At 38.5% G+C, this 25,307-nt stretch overlaps 1 protein-coding gene across 1 annotated transcript in view; it reads left to right on the plus strand.

Moving 5' to 3' along the window:
• Positions 1-25,013, plus strand: part of LOC105916252 (anoctamin 1, calcium activated chloride channel a) — a gene marked incomplete at its 5' end in the record, with an annotated part of 62,798 nt that extends 37,785 nt beyond the window's left edge. The window contains 11 exon segments of the mRNA XM_036132481.1: positions 194-268; positions 643-844; positions 2,015-2,126; positions 2,292-2,349; positions 4,183-4,283; positions 12,040-12,182; positions 15,753-15,905; positions 19,567-19,619; positions 19,765-19,949; positions 20,103-20,208; positions 22,276-25,013. Of these exon segments, the coding sequence (XP_035988374.1) occupies positions 194-268; positions 643-844; positions 2,015-2,126; positions 2,292-2,349; positions 4,183-4,283; positions 12,040-12,182; positions 15,753-15,905; positions 19,567-19,619; positions 19,765-19,949; positions 20,103-20,208; positions 22,276-22,521 (1,434 nt within the window).
• Between the last annotated feature and the right edge of the window lie 294 nt (positions 25,014-25,307).

A 25,307-nucleotide genomic window follows, 5' to 3' on the forward strand; every position in this document is an offset into this window, starting at 1 on the left:
GCGGGAGTGTGCTAAGATTTGTGTTGTTTGACGTGTGTAACTATTTGGTCATTGTAAGAGCTGCTGTGAACAGAAACCATGAGGCTGTGGGATGGGAAACGCACAGTTCCAACTCACAGCTGAAGATGTCACCTATGCCTAGGTTCTGTTCCGTTCATGCCTCTGTTGCTTCTGCCTTTTGTGTGTTTTTTAGGACGAGAAACCGAAGCTGACATGCACAGACAGAATGCCAGCTTACCTGACCACTGTGCTCATGATGGCCTTTATGGTGAGACATATTCTCCTCCCTCCTTCAGAAAACTAATCACTGTGAAATGTTTTTCTACTTTCAAATTATTTAGAAACAAGATATTTGCTTAGAAAATGGAATCCATAGGTTCGGACAAGATGCATAGAACTGAACCGTTAAGAAGGGTGGAAGAAACCGTCGCATGCCATGGCTCAACTCGAGTTTTGGACTTTTGGCGGCACATTCCAGGTCTTTAGGCTGAAGGGGCCCCGTGGCCATGACCCTAACCTTTACCTCCTTTTTAATTAATTTCTTATGGGAGAAACTGGAGTCAAGTAAAATTATTTTTCTTCATTTTTTTCCCAGGTTTTTATTGGTATGTCAAACCAGTTGTTCCTCTTCCTTTCTTTTAGATAGCTGTTACTTTCGCTATAGCCTTTGGGGTCATCCTGTACCGGATCAGCATCAAGGCAGCTCTGCACATCAGTAGCTACCCTGTAGCGCGGTCTAATATCCGAGCCACCGTCAAAACCACCGCAGCCATCATCAACCTCATTGTCATCATCATCTTAGATGAGATCTACGCCTACATCGCCCGCTGGCTCACCTTAAAGGGTGAGGACTCTCGAATGTGATGGCCTGACGAGGACAGCTAATACTCTCTCAGCCCAGTTTTCTGGGAGGAAACTGGAAACATGACTCACTACAATAAATATGCCACGCATTTGCTCTATATAGTCTGTTGTTTTTAATTAGGATTCCTGAAGAACGTCCCAAGGGCTTTATTTAAACATTAAATTATATTTTAGCTCACCAGGTAAGAATCTGCACGGTTCTCTGGACAGATAATCAGCAATCATTCAAGATTGGTCAACAGTAGGGAAGTAAAATAAACTTGTCATGATTTTTCTTAGATGAACCCAGAATGCACGCCACACACACTGAGCTATTTACTGAGAGTTTAGTTAACAGAAAGATGAGTAGTGGATGATGAAACCAGAGAGGCAGGACGTGACTGGAATTGGGGTGTAGATGAGAGCAGGAGTTGATGGACCGGAGAGAGTTCTTGAGAGCAGGCCTGCTGGGGCACAGAGGAGGCAGGAAACCCAGCAGCTGGCAGAGGCTTGACTTGAGGCACAGAGGAGACCGTAACTCCAGCAGCTAGCAAAGGCCTACTTGAAGAACAGGTGAGGCTGGTAAATCCAGCAGATAGCAGAGACCTATTGAAGCTCAGAGGTGGCAGGAAAATTCAGCAGCGAGCAGAGGCCTTACTTGAAACTCAGAGGTGAGACAGGAAAATCCAGCAGCAGGCAGAGACTTAACTAGAGACACAAAGGTGGCAGGATTCCAGCAGCTAACAGGCTGACAGATGTGAAGTGAGTGGAGACTGATGACAAACAGGCAGGGAAGAGAAGACTGGGGGAGGCTTTTGTAGGGAGGCTGACAGGTGGAGTGAGTCTGACTAATTAATGCCCAACAGGTGTGACTGATTGCTGGGGAGTGGAAGGTGAGCTGAGTAAGAGGAGGAGGTGTAGGAAAATAACAGGGAAAAAAGCCAGGCAAAAACTAAACCATGACAAAACTAATGGTCATCTTTTGAGGACTACTGCTTCTTCCATCATTGCAAATTATAGTCAAGTTCAGAAATGTTAATGGTAATGCATGGCTTTTAGCTTTAACATAATACAATATGAAGTTATTTTCTCATTTTGTTTGGATATTACAGCTGGCTGTTAATCCTGTTTGAATGTGTCATTATCAAGTCACATGTTCTCCTCCTTTCAGAGGTCCCAAAGACAGACAAGAGTTTTGAAGAGCGTCTCATTTTCAAAACGTTCATCTTGAAGTTTGTCAACGCCTTCACCCCCATTGTCTACCTGGCCTTTTTCAGGGGCAGGTAAAATGGACAGCTCCCCCTACTGTTTGCTTATTATGCTGAAGCTCCTAAATGTATCAGTCTTAGTTTTGTTAATTTTTCGAATGCTTTAACCTAAACCAATGGAAGGTCATGACTTCCTGTTACCCTTACCTTCTTACCTGATCAATGGTTGTTTGTTTACAGACTTGTTGGGAGACCTGGAAAGTACCTGTATGTTGTTGGAACCTACAGGATGGAGGAGGTAATTCAGTTTAATCACATTTTCAGTGAGCAAGAATGAGATCTGTCCTTCTCTTCCTTCCTGCTGGATGCTGTTGCAGCATTTGTCACAAAAGGCGTGACATAAATTTAATGAACTACCATTTATTAAATGACATATATTCAATATTACTTCTCAGAATCCCTGGGAAAACTTACTCTGGAGGGTTGAGGAAGAGGCTCTGACCAGGGCGGGACTGGGCTTATCGGGCAATGCTTGGTGCTGTACTGTAGATTCAGAATTACCTACTGTAACCAGCTGCTGGTTTAACAAGTTTTATTTAGAAAAAAATAAGAAGAAAAGCAAAAATCTGTTTTGTATCTTTTTTTTCTTTTTAATCTTTAAAGTAACTAAATTTGTGCACAACTTTCTATTTTGTCTGTTTGATTACATTACTTTTAAATTAAAAAATCTGATTTTATAATCAGTTACTCAGTACTTTAGTAGCTTTTTTAACAAATACTTTATTACCCTTGAGTGGTTTCTTGCATAGATAATTTTTATTTTTTCTTGAAATAAAAGAAAATCCTCTTAATATCTTAGTACTATTATTACTCTTATTTGAGTACAATTTTTGGGTACAGAATTAGCTACTAGATTATTTTGTAAAATTAGATTATTTAAACTCTCAGGTATAGTGGAAGATTTTTCCGGAAATGTAGGTAAGAAGTCCTTTTTTGAAGAACTGTGCAAGCGCAAGACCATTCTTCCTTCTCTTCCACTCCTCAAGGCGATTGTGTGGAAAATTCTCCCTAATCCGCTCTGATCTTATTTCTTTTTACTAAGGCCTTCATGTTCTTCTCATAAAGAGTGTTTCCTTCTTGCGACTCTTAGCCATTTTCAAAGTACATGGTGAGATGAACGGCTAACACACTAAGCTAACTGGATATATAAACACTAGAAGTGTGCATGTGCAGCCAGCAAGAGGAAACTTGTAAGGAATGTGGACGCACACTGGAGTCACATGAGCGCGTCAGAATGATTGGCATGTGGGACAACCAACAGATAAGGTGATCCACCCTAAACTCGAAGCCAAAAAAGATTGTCCGCTATATATTTAACTGATCACTGCTCTCTTTCTTTTTCTTTGTCTTTGTCTCTGCATCTCTCTCAAGCTTTCTCACATTCTCTTACTGTTATATTTTAAGGCGGCACATCATTCAACATTGATGTTTTGCCTCACTGTTGGCCTAATTGTATACTTCATTCAATACTGAAAAGACTCTAGCAGGGTTTTGACAACCACTTTCCCAAGTATGGGAGCTGTGGGCATCTCTCCCAAAATCAAAGTATGCGTCCAAGTCTCCTCTGGGATGTCATGTATCTATGTATATATTGTTAAATATAGAGTATTAAATAAATCATGGTGGGCCACCATGACCAAAAATTGCCAGGGCCACTTTTTTGGTCCCAGTCCAGTCCCGGCTCCAACTGATAGTCAAACCTCTGATTGAGGAGGAACAATGTGGCTTTTCTCCTGGCCATGGAACGGTGAACAAGATCTAAATCCGAGCGGAATTAAGAAGGGGGTCATGAGAATATGCTTCTCTGGTCTACGTGAGCTTTGTGGATGTAGAGAAAGCCCAAGATCATGTCCCCTGAGGTATTTTATTCAGGGTGTTGCAAGAGTATGGGGTATCTGGGTGGTTTTTAAGGGTTTCGAACCCACCCAAGGACACAACAGCTGAGAAGGTCAGAGTGGGAGTCTGAACTGGAAACCCGCTGATTACAGGACAAACTCCGTAGCCACTGTCGCCTGACAGTTAAAGCCTAGTTTATCTCTGACATGTGCTTGTGGTTGTCTCCTGGTTTCAGTGTGCTCATGCAGGCTGCCTCATGGAGCTGTGCATCCAGCTGTGCATCACCATGCTGGGCAAGCAGCTCATCCAGAACAACCTTTTTGAGATTGGCATTCCGTAAGTACACTTCTACCCGAGACACAGAGCTGAACAGCACATTCTCACAGGTCACATTATGTGGGCTTAGAATACATTAAGCACTCCTACTCAGTTGTACTTGCATTTCACGAAAGTCATTTAAATGTCTGGTTTACAGACACCTACCTGCTAAGAGTCAGTAAGCCTTTCTCTCTGCTGCTTTTCTCCTCAATCTCACAGGCCGTCTGACTGGAGGCATGTTTTAATCTAATTTTTTTCCCCTCGAAGGGGTTGTCATTAGTCCTGCAAAATCAACGTAGATACTCACAAGTTCAGAATCCGAAATGTCAAATATTCCAGATAAATGCAGGAGCAAATCTGACAAATGATCTCACTGAAACAAACTGAAACATAGCTGCAACAATTTGCTGACTAAGTAAGAAAAAACATTGTCTACGGTCAAAAAACGACATGTTGGCCGTGGTGTGTTTTCAGATTTTTTTTTTTTATATATATATATATATATATATATATATATATATTTTTTTTTTTTCCATTGGGCTGGGAAACGGTTTTTAAAAACATGAGTTTTAGGAGCTTTTAAATGGGAATTTGAGTATGAAGGTTATTTTGTTCCAGAAGTATTTGTGCCTTGTAAGCATGAATTTGAAGTTGTAGAGGGAGTTAAATTCTAAGTTTTGTATTTGTAGAATTAAAAATAAATAAATAAATAAATCACAAGTACAATTTTTTTTACAGCTGTTCAAATTTTAAGTACAAGTACACATATTGTGTTCTGTGAGTTGCACATCAAAAACCTCTTACATTCTCATTTTTGCTCCAAATGGTCCAGAACTACTGTTACAAAAGTATTTGTGTATTGTAACTTTGGTGTTTTGTAATTGTAGATTTTTTTTAAATCTGTCACAAGTACAAAATAAAGTTATACCTCTTCAAATTCTCAAGTACAAGTACACAAATTGTGTTCTGTGAGTTGCACATTATAAATATCTGTTATTCAGTTCTGCTACAGTTGATCTAAAACAAATGGTGCAAAACAAACTCAAACACGTGTATTAAAATCTTCAAAAAAAAAATTATATTTTTTTTTTCCTAAACACAAATAAAAATCAACGAGTACAACTGCACGAATCTGCTGCTGTGAGTCACAAATTCAACTTTACAAGTTATGCCTTCATTTTGACTTTTGACACATATGTCTCACCGGTAAAAATGATCTTTAACTTGTGGGTAGTACCCTTGATCAGACAGCAGGGGGCGCTGCCTGCTCCGTCAGTCTGTACCAACTGGAAATACATACTGCCTTGTTGCCTTCCAAGGACCCTGCCCGCATATGCCTTCGAAGGATGCAGCTGTCACTGTCACTACCCGACCCGTGGTCCGTGTAAATCTGTGTATTATTCGTTCTTTCTATTTTCAATTGCAAATCAAAAAACAAAAATAAAAAAATGCACTGGTTATTTTGTTTTTTGTTTCTTATGGTTAAACCAAAAACGAAAAAAGGATTGGTTTTTCATATTTCAATTCTAAGCTCAGATCAAAAACACAAAATGGAAAAATGGACCGGGTCCGTGTATCTTTCGGTCATTGGATTTTTGTTTCAGAAACACGAATTTAAAAAGCAAAAACAAATGGCGATTTGATTTGTTTTAAAATACAAAAATGAAAATTTAAATACAAAGCGTTTCTCTTTTTTATTGTCAAAAAGGGAAAAATTTTGAAAAATGATTTAAATTTCATTTTCCATTTCGGTTTACAAAAAACAAAAATGCTTTTAAACATAAACGAAAAAAAGTCTCGTTTGTTCATATTCCGAGACCGGAAGTGGTCACGTATGTTTGGCAAAAGCACCAAATTTTTCAGAATAAAATGTCTTTCAAACCTTACGCAGATTGTATTTTAGACACATCAAGACATGGCTTGTCATCCATAAAAATATCAGTGCAGATCTCCCAGGTGAGAGAGGAAGCAAGAGGAGATTTTGCAATGAACATGGCTGAGTTTACTGTGGTCATGCAGCCCTCAATTGGTTTTGTAGGTCATGCAATCAAAATACATTATGGTAATAATGCCTGAGACTACTTTCCAAAATACGTGTTCGACGTGTATCAACCTATGTTATTCTTTTTATTTTCTTTTTTTTTTTTTTTACACATATTGACTTCAGTTAGTTGAAATAATTTCGCACATCTTTATGTAATATTTTTTATTAAGGTCTGCTGGTGCATATGGAAATATATATTTTGGTCAGTCACTTTTTGGCCAGAATAACTACTAAAAAAATAGCAAACAGGCTTAAACAGGCTTGCTGTTGCGATGTTGGACAACTGAGAATTTGCACAGGGATACAAAAACAAATTGTTTTTCCAAGTGACTACTTTCACTTACAGACGTCAGATTTAGATCTCGAGATGTTACTCATCAAAATTCATTTACATGATGTGGAATTTCTAAATTAAAGCCCTCCAAAATATCTACGTTAAGCTGCTGTCAATGATGCTACTAAACGGTACGTTTTCAGGGGATCCTGTCACTTCAGCCTGACAGCGGAACATCTCCACATGATGCTCAACAAATTTCATCCACATCTGATATGGAATTTCAGAATAAAGGCCCTTCAAAATCTCTCTATATAGTCACTTTTACCTGAGTTGCTGTCAATGTTGCTACTAACCCTTACGTTTATAGTGACAACTGAAAAAAGCAACTCAACTTAAGATTTTACATTTCTCTTTATCCAAATTTTCACACTATGTACATACCAATTACATACACAAAATAACACAAGGTCCAGAAAAAACTGAAATAGAAAAAGGTAACCATGAAAAGGTTACCTTTTATGTTTTTCTTTTTGTTCTGTAGAACAGACTAATAACAGTTTGCTGTAGGAAAACATTGATCAGTCTTAAAAAAAATTAACATTTTCAATAAAGATAAAAAAAATGTTTTGTACTAACCCCAAACAGCCAGAACTGTAAAACTCTAGGGGAACAGTTGTGGAGTACTATCAGTGTGATACAAATTTCAAAATTAATAACAAACAAATTTAATAATCGTTGCCACAAAAGGAAACTTCTCCAAAAGAATTTAATATTTATAGAGAACATAATATACATATAATATATAATAACATAATATTCTTAGTGGGTAGCATGCAGCTATTGTTGAAGAAGAATGTGATCAATGTTAAATGCACCTTTCAAAGGGAGGGGAGGTTAGCACATGTCAAATCTAGGGCTTTGACAAATATACAAAAAAGCTGAATAATGCCCATATGTTGCAGTTCAAGAAGCCTGGTATTCATAAAACTTTGCTCATATTTTATGATATGGCTTCTCATATTGAAAATAAGAAACAGAATCTAACTGTTGTATCATAAAGAATAGGCCTACTTACCCTCACTGTTTCTTCGACATCCTACTTTCCTGGAAAACAAGGCTGTAAGCGGTTCCCTCACTGTCACCAGGGAAGAGCCTGTTTTTATGCCCATCCCACAAATGGCAATGTACACCACATTAATGCATCATCTGGTGCATTCTCATGTTGGAGGAGGCAGGTGCCAGCTCCAAACTGTTCCCACAAAGTTGAGAACGTGCAATTGTCCAAGATGTCTTGGTCTGTTGAAACATTCAGAGCTCCTTTCACTGGAACCAAGGGGCAAAGCCCAGCTCCTGGAAATCAGCCACACACCATAATTGCATGATTTGTCACTCCAAAGAACGTGTCTCCAATGCTTTGCATTGCATTTGGTGATGTATGGCTTATATACAGCTGCTCGACCATGGAAACCCATTCCATGAAGCTCTCTGCAATATTATTGAGCTTATCCCAAGGCCACATGAAGTTTGGAGGCGTGTAGTGTTTGACTTTGCAGAAAGTTGGCAACCTCTACGCTTGATGTGCTTCAGCATCCACTGATCCTGCTTCGACAGTTTACATGGCTGAGTTGTTGTCATTCCCAACCACTTCCATTTTCTTATGATACAGCAGTTGACTCAAGAATATTAAGGAGCCAGGAAAGTTGACAACAGGATTTGTTGCATAGGTGGCATCCTATCACAGCTTCATGCTGGAATTCACTGAGCTCCTGAGAGCAACCCATTCTTTCACAAATGTTTGTGAAAACAGTCTGCATGCATAGTTTTTATACACCTGCGACAATGGAAGTGATTGGAACACCTGATTCCAATAATTTGGATGGTGGAATGAATATTTTTGCAATATAGTGTATATAGTTATGTTGGAACAGTCTTTTATTTTGAAATTCCACATCAAATCTTAATGAGCTTTGTTGAGCAGCCTCTGGAGGTGTTCTACTGTCATGCTGAATCAAAACTTTTCCCTTAAAGCATAAGGGTTAGTAGCAACATTATCTGTAACTTAGGTCAAAGTGAGAGATTTTGAAGGGCTTTCACCTTAAAATTCCGCATCAGATGTGGATGAAATTTGTTGAGCAACATCTGGAGGTGTTCTACTGTCAGGCTGACGTGACAGTATCCCCTGAAAATGTACCGTTTAGTAGCAACAGCAGCACCTTAGGTGAAATTGACTTAACTTAGAGATTTTGGAGGGCTTTAATTTAGAAATTCCACATCATGTATGTGGATTTTGATGAGTAACATCTCAAGATCTTAATCCGTCGTCTGTAAGTGAAAGTAGTCACTTGGAAAAAAACAATTGTTTTAATATCCCTGTGCAAATTTTCACTCATTCGAGTCATCGCAACAGCAAGACTGTTTAGATGTATCTAAAGACATTTTATTCTGAAGAATTTGGTTCTTTTGCCAAACATATGTGACCACTTCCGGTCTCGGAATATGAACAAACGAGCCTTTTTTCGTTTCTGTTTAAAAGCATTTTTGTTTTTTGTTACCTAAAATGGAAAATGAAATTCAAATAATTTTTTAAAATTTCACCTTTCCGTTTTTGACAATGAAAAAGAGATAAGCTTTATATTTCGATTTTCATTTTTTTATTTTAAAACAAAAATCAAATCGCCATTTTTTTTTTTGTTGTTTTTTTTAATTCGTGTTTCTGAAATGAAAATCCAATGACCAAAAGATACACTGACCGGACAGCAAGGCAGAATTTGATTTTAATATTTAATGGGTACAGTTTACGTGACCCGGAAATAGCTGTTTGCGACTTCAGTAAAGTTAGAAAGATATTCACAGATTCGGCTTTTCCGGATCAATAACTCATCTGCAGATGATTTATTCTACAAAACAGACACCTCTCTGTAACCACAGCAAGGCAGACAGTGAGCTACAACCGTAGTTTCCTCAAAACGAGTCTCCCACCGCGCTGGGAGAATTACATTGGATCCAATGCAGAGCTCGCTCCTCCGCAAATGCTTAGGGACCGTCTGCAAGTTGCTACACCAGAAGAATAATCATAAAGAAATATTCAACAGCGTCACCAAGGAAAGGTGGATCATTATCAAATTCATTTCATACGTATCTGATCTCAGGTATATCATACCACATTTACTGGATTTGAAAATAATAAAAAAAAAATTAGGAATTTCCCAAAGCCTAAATGGCAAATGGCACCTATTTTATTATTAGAATAAGTATAAAATGAGCAATGACTACACCATAGATCATTGTAGTGCCACCAAACCTGTAGAATACATAGATAACCTCATCTAGTTTATACTAATCTAAAAGCATGACATTTTCATGTGTTCATTGATTTTTACTTCATTTCAAAGATGTTTGACCTTTGGTTACTTATTTAATTTATTTGATTATATGTGCTGGTATTGAGTTTTTACCTCATGGCTGCCTCATGGCCACTGCCTTGCAACCAGGCCCGTATTAAGACAATGTGGTGCCCCTGGGCACTATACCTCAAAGCCCCCCCCACCCCCCCCACCCCCCCTTACCCGTGCTGTCCTCCGGTCAAAAACATCAGACATAATCAAGGGGATTTCTGTAATGTAATTTACTATTTACTAACTTACACAACTACATGTAGGCATATGAGCAGTGAGCAATATTCAAATATCTCATTCTAAAATGTTGAAATCAAAAAAATCTTGATTTATTTATCATTTATTATTATTGTGACATCAGTGTTCACAAAACGAATAATGCATGGTCTTTCAACAATTTCAAATAAATAATATAACAATTTATGAAAAATATATTTTTAAAGCATGTGTCATGTGGTGCCCCCTCATGGTTGATGCCCCTGGGCACTGGCCCACTGGCCCTTATGGAAAATCCGGCCCTGCTTGCAACCACACCACCAGACACAATCAGACCAATTAGATGCTTAGTATAATGAAGTCCCTGCCAATCATGATCAGCCATCATGATCAAGTGTTTAGATCAACTGTAGCAGAACTGAATGACAGACATTTATGATGTACAACTCACAGAACACAATTTGTGTACTTGTACTCAAGAATTTGAAAAGGTGTAACTTTATTTTGTACTTGTAACAGATTTAAAAAAATCTACAATTACAAAACAACAAAGTTACAATGCACAAATAGTTTTGCAACAATAGTTCTACAAATACAAAACTTAGAATTTAACTCCCTCTACAACTTCAAATTGATGCTTACAAGGCACAAATACTTCTGGAACAAAAACCTTCATATTTGAGAACAGATTTTAGTGGGATTAGGATCTATGGAGTTTCCAAGGATCTTCCTTTTACCTTGTAACACAGTCAACCATCATGGTTGAATGAATCATTTAGATCATCACCAAGTTCTGCTGGGATGGTGGGAAAAGTTGCTGTGCTTTTGTTATGCAGTATTTTGAAGTCCACAAAGCAACCGTACACATAAACTGTAAAGATAATTCACTGTTGGCACACTTATTGTAGTGTTTTAATATTTCATCTAAATGATAAATGGACTACATTTATACAGCACTTTTCTGATCACACCGACCCCTCAAAGCTTTTTATTCCAGCTTCGCAAATGTGCACACACAAGTTACCTTCCCTTACAACCAGGAGCAGATAAAATCTTGGCTTCAGTTTTCTCTCCATTGTTGCAGAGTTTTAGTCTAAATCTCTGCTATGCAACCCTTGCTTCCTTTAAAGGGCTGATGTCCCAAAGGGATCTAGAGAAACTTGTCCTTGCAGTTATCTTTAGTCGAATTGATTACTGCAACGCCGTCTTCACAGGTCAGCCCAAAAAAATGGATCAGACAGCTGCAGCTGATCCAGAACGCTGCTGCTCATGTTCTCATGTGCTCAGCTTAGCACCAAAATACATTGGACCCTCCAGACAACTCAGATGTTCTGGTTCTGGTCTACTCTACATACCCAGAGCCAGAACTAAACATGAAGAAGCAGCATTTAATTCCTATGCTCCACACATCTGGAACAAACTTCCAGAAAACAGCTGAAACACTGAGTTCCTTTAAATCAAGACTGAAAACCCACCTGTTTAGAGTTTCTTTTGGCCCACAATAACAGTAAAACTGACCAACATATTTGATGTGTATTGATGTTTTCACTTGATACAATTTGTTTGTTACTGGTCTCACAACCTGTGACTGTGTTTATGATATTTTTATGTTTTCATAATGCAAAGCACTTTAAACCGCCTTGCTGCTGAAATGTGCTATACAAATCCAAAAAAGGTTAAGAAAAATGGACCCCTGCGCTGAAGCTGAAGACGTCTTCAGCTTCAGAGTAGAAGTCCAGTTGTTTTTTATTTTTTTAAACCTTTTTTTGGTTTGATCATGAACTGGATGACTGAGAATCTCCACAAACATATTGCTATGCAAATAAACGTGACTTTCTTCAGGAAGCTAAAGAAACTTCTCCGAAAAAGGAAGTCAGAATTAACCTCCAAGCAAGAGGAGGAGCTCAACAAAACTCTGAAGCGCTACGAGAAAGATCATTTCCTGGGTCCTTTTGTGGGCATCAACCCTGAGTACATGGAGATGAGTGAGTATTCCAGCACAGTTTGAACTTCTGTCATTTCTGAAAAGACATTTAGACATGCATTAGCCAAAGTAATCTGCTCTTCATAATGCTGTAGAAGGTGATCTTATATCCAATAAGCACTTTCTTCAGCTTCAGGCTATACAGCGAACAAATAAATCCACAACTGCATGAACCTATGTTTGACGAACCAAACATTGGCACATCTTTAAATGTACGGATAAGCTTAGTCTAGAAATTAGAGGTGGGCGGATCGATCCTAGGATTGATAATATCGATACCAACGCTGGTATTGATATTGAACAATATTCGTTAAACAAGATCGCTATTTTTTATTCTCTCCCGCACACGCTGACTGCAGCAGATTCACCAGTCTCCCCGTCTCTGTCACGGCACTCTGCTGCTCCCCCTCCCATAGACATCATATACGTAGACGCGTCGTTGGGCGGGTTCTGCCTATGCTGCGATGTGTCAGAGCATCCGCCATGTTAAATGTGGCAAATCTGCAGTTACTCAGTCACTTAAACAGTATCAGAGGAACTTTAATCTCAGAATATACTAATATTTTTATTTTTGTAATATTACAAGTTTATTTTCGTATCCCTTTAGCTTCATTCTCCTGAATTTATTCTCGTAAAGAATAAAAATAATTCAAATAATCTAACCTGGAGTGTTGCTAACTCCAGGAGTGAAATAATTCTGCAAACTGTGACTATTCTGGAAATGTGCCCTCTTAATTCTCATAATGTGACGTTTTTCTCATAACATTACCACTTTTATGTTTTTTTTGTTTAGTTTTTTTACTCTATTGTCCTAGATCTTTTTTTCTCATATTAGTAATTTTTAATATGTGTGTATATATATATATATATATATATATATATATATATATATATATATATATATATATATATATATATATATATATATATATATATATATATATATATATAATCCCACAGCTATTTATATGGCTTATTTATAATACTTGAAAACCTATATATGCACATTTGTTTCTAAATACAATAGTCTGTACTGTATGCAAGCTAAAAACCTTGAAAAAGAATGGTCTTGCACGTGTGTCACCTTTAGTGTGTCCAGTTTTGCAACATGATGCAGCCTTAGTTTATAGAAGGCAGATACAAGTAGTGAAATCAGCCTGAATACATTTCCATGCAGAACATGAATGAGGCATCTTCTCTGATCCACGTTCACTACAACAGAACTTAACTTTTTTCTGCCACATACAATATGGCTGTGACATTGACGTGCGAATCTGCGCCCAACGACGCGTCTACGTATATGATGTCTATGCCCCCTCCCCTCTCGTACTGTCACATGGCTCAGCGACGCCAGCCAATCAGCACGCATGCTCAGCCTGGCCCGCCCACTCAGCTCTCTCTCCACTCAACACACAAATAACCACACTGCTGCTGCTCAGACTCGGAGAGAGAGAGACTGCAGGAGCGGAAAAACATGAAGAGGGAAAGAAGCGCCGTTGGCTCTATTTTAATACTGTAAATGAAATCAAGCTGTGTGTTTTGTAAAAAGCTGATTAAATTCAGTGAAAAGCATGAGCAAAAAAACGTGGAGCAACCGAAACGGAGAGAGGAGACGAAACTTCTATAAATTGCCCCAACAGACCCAGACCCACAGACTGATGTCACTGACTGAGGCGTTTCAGTCTTCCAGAGAACATCCAGGTAGATAAGAGTGGTCATCTTCAGCAGCAGTTCATGTTAACTTTAAAAGTAGATATTATCTATCATATGTTACTGGAGCCCACACAGAAAATGTAATTAGGACCTTGAAAGAACCCAGTACATATATCCTATTAAAAAGTGTTATTTGAGATAAGATAACATTAGCTAATCCTTTATTTAACCCAAGACGGGTAAATTTATAGGATTAAAGCAACAGGCAGGTGCACACAACATAGACAAAATGACATAAGTATTGAAAGATATGAGGTGGATTAGGAAATAAACCACTATGAACATAACATTATTATTATTATTATTCAATTGTAATAATAAAATAATAATCATAAAAACACCGAAAGGTCAACAGTTTCATGATACATCAAGCCTAAGTGTCGAAAGTACTGGTATCGTATTGATATCGCTGATACCCTGTAATTACTTGGTATCGGATCGATTAAAAATTCCCGGTATCGCACACCTCTACTAGAAAGATGGCCATCCTGTCTGAACAACCGCCAGAAAATGATCCAAGGAGCAACACATGGGTTGGCAGGGTGATCTGTGACCCTCAGCTAACGCAGTGTAGAGATTATTGAGCCGATATGACACGTGAATTTCTCCACTGTGAGATCAATAAAATCTATCTTATCACACTCAGCCTGATGTAAGATAGCGAGCAAAAGGCTTATGATTATTTATTTATTTTACAAGGAATGTAAACTTAGCATTTCAACATTAAATGGGTGTGACCAAATAAACAAAGCCTCCACCCGAAAGTTGTCCATTGCCTCTAGGCTCATTGAGCTGTCATGCTTTATGGTTAAAACTATACGCTCTTACAGAAAACCTTCTGCGTTACTTCGGTCAGCAACTAGTTGAAATAAATATCAACATGAAGTGCATGTGCTTTACATGCATAATGACTTTGAAGCTGCTAAGTCTTCGTTTCTGTAAAGGACGTCAGCTTGCAGGCAGAACTGCACAGCCAGTTCTGAAAGGAGGATGCTGTTCAGCGATGGACCTTTAGCCAAACACCATGTTTCTAGAGGGCAAACGAAAAACTGGAAAATTCCTCACTTAAAAACAACAGCTAGTGCACTTACCTAAGATCTTCTCAAATGTGATGCTAGGCTTGATCAAAACACCTTAAAGATACTGCTCCTTCCAGCAGATGCTGAGAGCTGGAGGAAGACTTCATCATTTTATCATCCTACAGTCAGGGAGGATGATAAAATGATAATACAATGTAAAATGAAGAGATTTTTACAAAGATCTTTGACACCACTGTTATCCAGATAAATTAATTACCCAATAATTCTTGCAACACAGTGTGCAGTATATGGGCTCAGATCATGCCTTACCAACAGAAAAAGGCAGCACCTATCCTTGTATGCACAGAATCTGATTCTAAGATCAGCCTCACAGCTAAACATTTCACACATTCATGCATTTTTCCAGAGTATTGTACAATATTTACTGCTAGACAGGACATCCCAGGATTAAAGTCGAGGTTATTTGCTCCTTTTTGTTTTTTGTGCCACAGTGTTGTTCAGATGGATTAAAGTGAAATAATCCAGATGAGGTCTGAGGTCATAGTTATTTTGTTTGTTTCTAATACATACCATCCTGTAGGATTCTGACTTTCTAATACCATTAACACAATATGTATTCACTCAAATACCTCCAAACCTGTCTTTGATGATTTTCGACTAGTGGACATTTGTCTGTTTTGTGGAACTCATATTCCCCTCCTGTTGCTTCTGAAATGCCTGTGTTTTGCAGCAACCTTCCCTTAAAGCTCCTTTCAATGTGTTGGATGGATTTTTCAAGTGGTTGTTTCTGACATTTGTCCTGTCCTCAATCTCCTCAGTTATCCAGTTTGGCATGGTGACTCTCTTCGTGGCCTCCTTCCCTCTTGCTCCACTCTTCGCTCTTCTGAATAACATCATTGAAATTCGCCTGGATGCCAAGAAGTTTGTAACGGAGCTGCGCAGGCCAATTGCAGCCAAAGCCAAGGACATTGGTACGTTGTTGAAACATCCGCTGACAAAGTGAAACCGGAAATCAATTGATTCAAACATTGGTTCACATCACAGCATGTAGTCTGACTGTAATGTTCACTACAATCTATCAGAGAAATCAAGTAAACACATATTTGATCTACTGGATACATTTTGGTTCCAGTGTTCATCTATGCATAGAGCCTGGGACACATTTAGAGAGAGCTGCCCAGGATTAAAACAGATGAATAGAAGTTTCTTACTGCTGTTCTGTTGTTACAAAACATAGTTTATTACCTAAAATATTCATCAAACAATCAATAATTGGCGAGTGGTGTCCTAGTGGTTAGAGAGCAGGGCGATGGCGTCCTGAAGGGGGCTACAAGGTTCCTGGTTCCTCCCACAGACTTTTGGTCCCTGAGCAAGACCCTTACCCCCAAATTCCACATCCTCTGTGACCGTTTCGTTCGCGTGTGCATGTCCGTCCAATGGAGCAAATACATTATTTGAATCAATGACAACAATTCTATATTCTTTGTGACTTCCCTGAATGTCAGCGGACAAACTCTTTGTCACTCACCGTGAAAATATGGAACAAGTCTATTTCCCACTCTGTTCCGGTCCTGAGCGGAACTGAGTGGACAAGTACAGGAGTGGAGGTTGTGGAATCTGGGGGTTAGCCCCAGTATGCTCCTCAGGCCCCACCCAGTGTCAGCCCAGTGCTCTCAAAGGGATGGGATAAATCCAGAGGACAAATTTCGTTGGAATGCACAATGGGGCATTTCTCAAATGATGTCACATTTGCCCGTAGACTGCCCAGTTACCCGGCTGGTCGGACAAGTAGAGTGCAAATTACAATGGCAACAAAGGGCAACGATGATACTAATCATTTTGCAAGATAATAACGTCCCTAGAGCTTCATTTCAATCAGCTTCAATCAAAAAACCCAACGTAGAACAGCTTAAGCGTTAGTTGAAATGTAGAGCCCTCAAAATGAACTGAAAGTAGTGTTATTAGAAAAGTAGAACAGTCCTCTCCTCTCTCACAATGGATCAAACACGAGGAAGAAACCCACAGAATCTGCACAGAATTACAGCTAATACCAATAAAAATACATACATTATTACAGGCCTATGTTTTAATTTATTATTGGGCTCATAGCAGGAAATACTCGTTAAAACAATAACGCTGTAATCAGACACTCAGATCCCATCTCACACACACACACACACACACACACACACACACACACACACACACACACACACACACACACACACACACACTGTTAAAGAAACAATCGACTTGATCCATGAAAAGAAGCGGAGGACCACCAAGAAAACCACCACAAGCCGCTTCTAATCATCACAAATGCATGTCTTTAGATGGTATTTTTACACACCGGGACTTTTCCTGCTCGTAAAGTAGTTGTCGTGGGGGAAGGGGATTTAGTCCCGCTCTCTTGTTGTGGTGTTTATGTTGGAAAAAAGAGAAGCCCAAAGAAGAGACTTTACGTTCAAAAACAAACCCAACAAACGGCATCCGCCAACTCACAAAAATTGTAAGTGACTTTAGAGAGAAACAAGCCCAAAGTTGCTTATAATGAGCAGACTATGCAATATTGAAGCTCACATACATGTCCTTCATTGATTGGATGATGTTTTTATTGCACTGAGAAAAAAACTAAATAAGCATTGCCTATCTGCACGGATGCTGCAGTCACTGGTATCAGGTCTGGCCATTTAAGTGTTGGCTCCTTACCACAGAGGAAATGTGGAGAGCACATATAGGTGACTTTGGACAGATTCCACAGTAATCTTCTCCCAGTTAAAAGCTCGTATCCAACACTGACATTTCTTAGCAATCCTTCAGGGTTTTGGAAAATCAATGGGAAGAAAACTCCCTTCGTATGGTCCAATCACCATATCGCGAGTCCCTCTGGCAGATAACAACACAGCAGTGTTTTGTTGTTATTTCTGTTGAGGCGATATTCAGGACAGATCTGTTCACTGTTTCACTCAAACAAGTAAACTATTCAAGTGTTACTGCTCTGCTTGTACAACCACAAGATGGCCACGACACATGCATCTAAATTTAGCAATTTGACTTAATTTGAGGAATGCCCTATTGCAATGACAAATAGTTTTTTCTTCTTTAATTGTTTCAACAAAGTTTAACAACAGCCACTGATGATCAAAAACAACAGGGGGTTATCTCCGGCATCTGTTATGTGCTGCTGACTCAGAAGGCCAGTAGTACCAAGCCTGACTGGAGAGTCATCAAAGTCACTTTGGGATTTTCACTGTCCCAAATTGGGCTCGCTTCTAATGTGTATTGGTCACCATGGTAACTTGGTTTCCAAATGAGAGAGAACATGAAGAGGCTGCTCTAAGCCAATCGGTGCCCTGAGAAGATGGAGACAATGGTGGTTTAACAGCAGCTCAGTCCAGCTCCTTACCTCCAAGATAAAATGTTTGACAGATCAGAGGAATTTAACAAAGCTTAGGTCTGCTAAATTAAACGTTACTCTAGGGTTGGGTTAGTTGCTCTTAGAAGCTGATGATCGGAAGCTAACGTCGATTAAAAGACTTTCCTCTGAAAAGAATCCTCATTGATCAACAGTGTATTAGCACATTTATCAAAGAGGTGGGGTTTTGTCTGTCCACCCACATTTGTTAATATTCACTCTGCTTTATAAATTTTCTCTAAATTTAAATTATTTGGCTTTGTAATTTCCTGTGGCAACATTCATTCTTAGGATTAGTTGAGTTGGCTCTCAATAAGAAAACACGATTAATGGAACCTGTGTTGTCAGATAGAACCTGTGGCGTCTCTCCATCTGGTGGGCCAGGCCCACCAGATGTTGCTGTGGAGCTCTATGTTCACAACAGAGTGATAACTCACTCTATTGCGCTGGCTCGCATTAATCAGCAGGACAGGATTGTTTTTTTTAACGCAATATTGTAAAAAGACCAATAAAATTCTGTTAACATTTGCGTCTATATATCTAAGTATAGAATGCTGACAAACTCAGTAGGCTAAATCCTCTTGAGGCTCCTTGATATAGGGCCACCAATGTTTGTTTAAATAATGGATATATAAAATCTGAAATCGTGTTGCATGCCCAACACGCTCTCAGACACCTGTTGGGCATCCAGTCAAAATTCTGCAAATTCACGCGTTATGGTTGCGTTCTGCCGTATAGTGTGCAACCATCTGGCGTTGGTTGTCCTTTCTAACTTATTGATGTATGGATATGAATTGTCTCTGTTAAATAAATGAACATTATGAGTGAGCCTTTATTTGTAGTTTTATGTATAAAAATTAAACTACATTTAGCTTATATAAAATGGCGTTTCTAGTGTGTTGGTTCAGGCTAATTTATCTGTTTAATTTAAAAATTATCAAAGTCAGGTTGCATGCATCACAGAAAAATGAGTTGCTGCTAACAGGTGTTGAGTTTTGGTGTCCCACTTAACTTATCATGCCAGAGACGCCACTGGATAGGACTCTGCTCTACACACTGCTTCAGTACAGCAGATATAATGAGCAGTGGGAAGAGTAGAAATAGAATAAATACCGTGCTCAGCCTGCGCTCTGATGCTGATGACGCGCCCACCATCTAGCTGGGACTCTTCTGCTCGTCCTGTTTGCAGCCCGCTGACAGCTCTGACTTTTTTGCAGGGATCTGGTACAATCTCTTGAGGGGCCTCAGCAAGGTGGCGGTCATTGTTAACGTAAGTCCTGTTTATCTCCATGCAGCATGTTCAATTTAGTCTGGATAAAGCTTTGCTGTCATGTATATGGGTCAGACTCTTTCTGCACTACAGCAGTGGGAGGATTAATGGTGGCTGTTATCTGAAGAGTATTTATCTTTCCCAGGCTTTCGTCATTGCCTTCACATCTGACTTCGTCCCCCGGCTCGTCTATCAGTACATGTACAGTCCTGATGGGTCTTTGCACGGCTTTGTCAACCACTCGCTGTCATATTTCGAAGTCAAAGACTTTGAGCCGGGTACAGCACCTATCCAGCCACACCACTTGGGTTATACTGTAGATGTGTGCAGGTAAGGCTTATTTTAGATGGATCCGCTACGGCATGTGAAGATTCTGTTATCGTTTTTCTTTTTAGGAAGAAGACAATATCGACCTTAAAATCACGCTTTAAAAATCGTAGACGGTGAAAAGATCATAAAGTGTAGATGTTTGCTTCTGTGTAGGTATAAGGACTACAGGGAGCCTCCCGGGTCCATTACTCCGTATGCACTATCAAAGGAGTTCTGGGCTATCCTAGCCGTCCGCCTCGCCTTTGTTATCATCTTCCAGGTTTGGAACAACACATAAATAACGTCATCAATGCAGCACACATGCAGCAGGCCTGCCCATGCGATTTTAAAAAGGCAAAATTCTCACTGTTATTATTCATGTTAAATGTAAGCAAATATAAGTAACTCCTCAGGGTTTAGACTGTTATTGTCTCAAGAAGCCTACAGATTTTGTCCTCTTTATAAATGACCTCATAGCTCTACTGCAGCGTAATGTTACAGTAAATTAACCCAGTTTCCAGGCTGAGAGTTGTGTTGAAGGAAAATACACTTTTCAGTGCAAAGAAACTGAGCTAAATTAGGAAAGTTGGTTATTTGGATTAAAGTTTTTTCTTAAATACATGACCTATATCAACACTATTATTATAGTGATGCTGGTACTTTCATTTTATACCTAATTATACCTGTGCAGTTAGCATCTTTAGCTGCTGAGAATTCTTTGATTTGTAAAGCCTGGGATGGCCACATCTTATTTATTAATGTCTCCAGTGTGTCAGCGAGCTTCCCACTTTAAAATAACACCCCTTTGTGATAAGGGGTCCCACAACAAAGTGATTTAATCAGAGGTTTAGTGAATAGATTTGACCAGACTGACCTTTGAGCTTAATCGTTTTTTGCAATTCGTTTAATTTTGCTTCGGTTCCTTTTTGTTGGCCCAAATAGTTTGTTTAAAAAGCTAGCTTTGGAATCATGTGAAATATAAAGCCACTGAAGGGCTGTGGACCTGTATAAAGGAACTGATAGTTAACTAATTAGGAACGAAAAATTACTGTGACAAACGTTTTGTGGTGCTGTAAATAAAATGCCAGATTTCTGATGGCTTCATCCTAAAGCTATAAAATATCAGGATTATTAGTTATTAATTCAATTATTACCACACATAAAGGGGGATTAAATGCAAAATAGTTTATTGCTCCAAATTAGACCAAATAAGAAAGAGAACCATTTCATCCTGAGAAAATGTTTCCTCAATGAGGTGTGCCAATACAGTTAAATTGTGTTGTAAGGTGTTATCAAAGTCAACTTTACAGAGAGAATGAAGGAACAACTGGCATTAAGCAACTGTTCGGATTCCCGTCAGGAATAAAATGCAGATCTGACCCACGTGGTTCTAAAACCAGAGCTGTACCTGCATGTGAAACCAGACGTAAAATAAGCATTCCGTATCAAATCTGTCCATTTCCAAGCATGACAGCCATATTGGATTTAGGGCTGTCATAAACAATTATTTTAGTAATTGATTATTCTATCGGTTATTCTGACGATTAATCGAGTAACCAAATAAAAAATTGACAATCTGCAGATTTTTCACATAATTACTTAAGCTTATTTTATGTCCAATAGAAGTAAAGGAAAACAATGCTAATTAGCAAATAATGCTATTCTTTTTTCTTTTTTTTTTAACAAGGATAAATTTGCAGCTAAAATGTTCTAGGATCAAAATGTTAAAAACTCAGCCCTTTCTGGTAGACTTAACATCAATATAGTGCAGCTGCCTCTGTAGTGAAAATGGCCACAAACAAAAATATTAAATTTCATATTAATTAATCTTGTGTGTAAGTCTGGTGTCTAGGCCTACCTGCTTTGCCACTGTGACACCCAAATTTGCCCACTGTGGGACAGTAAACATATTTCTATTCTATTAAACATAGGTAACAATAGTTTAAAAAAGAAGTATTTATTATGCCTGAATTTAAAATTAGCCATTTACCTTTGTGATAAATGTGTAATTATTTTATTGTCTATTTGTGGACTAAAACAAACAGTTTAACTTAGCCTTTAAGTACACTATAAGGGTTTTGTTTTATATGAGTAGAATTATGCTTTGTAATCTAAAAAAAATAAATATCAACATGCTCAATTTAAAGTTAAACTGTACAGCAGAACAGAGAAATTCTATGCAATTAATAATAGATAATAAGGCATATTCAGAGAAAAACTGAAGCACTATAATCTTTCATTAAGCAAGAAAATACTCTAATTGAACAGGACATTATGTGTAACACCTCTGCAAACTATAAATATTCTCCTCTTTGATCTAACCTCCCTGGTGTCTCTGTCCCTGCAGAACCTTGTGATGCTCATGAGTGATTTTGTTGACTGGCTTATCCCGGACATCCCCAAGGACATCAGCCTTCAGATCCACAGGGAGAAGCTCCTCATGTTAGACCATTTTATGAAAGAAGAGCAGGGGAAAAAGCTTCCAGTTCGAGACAACTACAACCACGACAACTACACCAGCCCCTCGCTGGATAATGGGAGCCCATCCCAGCCCCGGTCCCGCCCCAAGTTCCAAGCTAGAGCTGGCTGGTAGTTTCAGAAATTAGTCATTAACACATGGCTTCCTTCATAATCATCAGCAAAGCTTCTGCTGCATTTCCATTGATTGGGAATTTTAAAATGTATGTGACATGTTCCTGCCAGGCGTCTGTCCCCCATAATGTGGATCATTTTAGAGTATTTCTTATCTTAAATGTTATACGTATAACACACCATTAGTCACTGACCAAAAACTTTGTTAGTGGTGTCCTGCCATAGATGCACAAGTCTCACAAGCTAATTTATTGGATGTATTTGAGAGGAAGAAGCCATTAGGGGTTACTGTGGGACCAGGTCTAGGTTTACCGTTCAGGAAGCATTGCCAAACTCCACCTACAGCCTGACGCTTCTCATATTTTGAATAAGGATGATCCAAGCGGCCGCCTCTCCAACAGGACCAACAAGCACCTTTCGTTTTGAAGACAACCAGAAATTCCGTCCAAATTATTATCCTGAGAGCTTTTTCCCTGGATTTTTATCACAGGTACAGTTCCAAAGATCTTCAGACAAATGTGCAACTTTTTTTTGTGTGCGTGTTGCAAAATGATGTACAAACAGACATTTATTGAGGTACATTTTAAATGTGCAACATGGGCAGGCACATGTGCATATCTTTCAGAATTAGAAGCTGGTTTTGAATGGCTGTTGGCATCGTGACGCCTGTCTTTTTGTACATAGACCCTAGACTGATTTCTTACTAAAGAGGACCCCCTCTCCCAGTAATCTTGAAGGCACAAGTTTCAGCATTCGCTTCAACAGACTGGAATTTTAGACCTTTAACATCCGGCTTTGGTTTTATTTTTTTTATTTAAACAGCACAAAACAAATTGTTTCATGATATTTTTTTAAAAAGTTTGGCTAGATCTAAATGGTTAGATAAAACTAAAGATTTTCTAAAAAAAAAAATAAATAAGTGGAAAAGGGAAAAATTAGCTCCTCCAAAGTCTCCAGAACACTCAGGCATGATAGTTCATCACTACGGACATAGCGGGGGTTTGTTTTAATACGCTGGTTACATTTTTATTATAGGTTTCTTACTTTTGGCATTAGTAAGGGTTGATAGACAAAAATCACAGAATAACTTTAGAATGAAATGCATAATGAAAAGCACACTTGCAGTAACGTGATGATTAGAAACACTATTTTCAGTTTCAGATTGGTCCACTTTAGAGAAAATGTTTATTTGTTTACCTAAACAAATGCTTTTCCTGAGATAAAGCTGCCAAAATCAACAGGAAATACAAGGGACGTCAAATCTGATTTGGTTTTAAAGTGACTGGAATTTCAACTCAAAAGTAAAGCATTAACGGGGTGTGTTTTTAAAGCTAAACTTTCTTAAAATATCTGAAATGGTGTTAGACTGATGTTTGTTCCAGTTGGGCTGTTTGTGTATAGTTAAACTTATACTATAGATGACCACAGGTTAATTGGACCGTGAAAAAGCCCTTCTGGGCTTCTGGCTCAGCGGCTCTTCAGGCTGTATGCAAACCCAGGTACCACAGGACCCCACACTCTGCCTTATAATCTAACCGCTGGGATTAAATGACAGATTAACTTGTATTGACTTATTTAAGATGTCCGCTCACACGATATGCTGCTGTATACCAGTGAAACCTGGTATACGGCAGCCCTTTTCCACCATTGCCTTGCCTTATTTTAACTGTGTAGAAGATTTTCTGATTTTACTATGCTCTGCATACGTTTAGCTATCCTTTCCCAGACTGAATATTTAAAAATATATATTTTTATTTTCTATTTGCTAAAACAAAATGTGGGAGTGACTGGATACTGTACCGAAGAGTGGAGATGGAACACAGACTCTGTGTTGTACTGTCAGATAAAACTCTGCTGAGGGATTTAAGCAATTAAACTCCTAGCTCAGACTGATGGAATATATTTCTTTTTTATTAAGTTATGTAAAATGCATTTGAGATGAAAATGTTGTCTTTTTGATTGGATCAACGTGGCATTTCTCATACTAAAGGGACCAATAGCTTAACTACTTCTACTCTTCTTTTATACAACTGATCTTCAATATTTAACTAGAAAACATGAAACAAACTGTTTGCTTTCTGTATACAAGCTTGGATGTGTGATGCAGTTTCCAGACATTTGTTCTGTAAAGGTGTTAACTGCTTTTTTTTTTTTTTTTTGCGTTTACATATTTATGGGCTGATGTACAGTGATGGCAGACATGCAGGAACAGGGCCTGAGAGTGTCCATAAGCACAGGAGCTTTATCTCTAATTAATGTCCATCTTTGTTAAATGTGAAGACCCTCCTCGGATGTCCTTTTCATGTCACCCTCTGCCTTGTCCAGCTGTTTTGACTTGTTTAGGACTGTTTAGTGTCAAAGCACATTTCGCAACAGGGATGACTATATTTGCATGTGTAACCATTCAGTTTGTCTCTGGTATTTTTTTTTTTATTATTATTATTGTTGTTATTGTTAGGATCTGCTAAATAAACTATGGTTGAGTACAATAAAGTTTGTACATTATTTCCAATTTAAGATGGTTATATTTATCAATATGATCATTTAATCTCAAATACTCACACAGAAAGAGACAATTAGAAGAATTTATTGATATAATATTTTAAGACTTTGGCGCTCAGACCTCGGCAGGAAACATTCACGCTGAATTATACTTCAATATGCATAAGCAGGTGTATGAGAATAGGGATGTTTACCCCCAGGCCTGAAACTGGTGGTGGAGTGGAGATAGACGAAGTTGGTTCAATCCATAGAGGCTGGTTTGCGAGATCATCTACTTGAGCTGAA

This window comes from Fundulus heteroclitus, unplaced genomic scaffold, assembly GCF_011125445.2.
Source record: "Fundulus heteroclitus isolate FHET01 unplaced genomic scaffold, MU-UCD_Fhet_4.1 scaffold_515, whole genome shotgun sequence".
Classification (NCBI taxonomy): Eukaryota; Metazoa; Chordata; class Actinopteri; order Cyprinodontiformes; family Fundulidae; genus Fundulus; species Fundulus heteroclitus.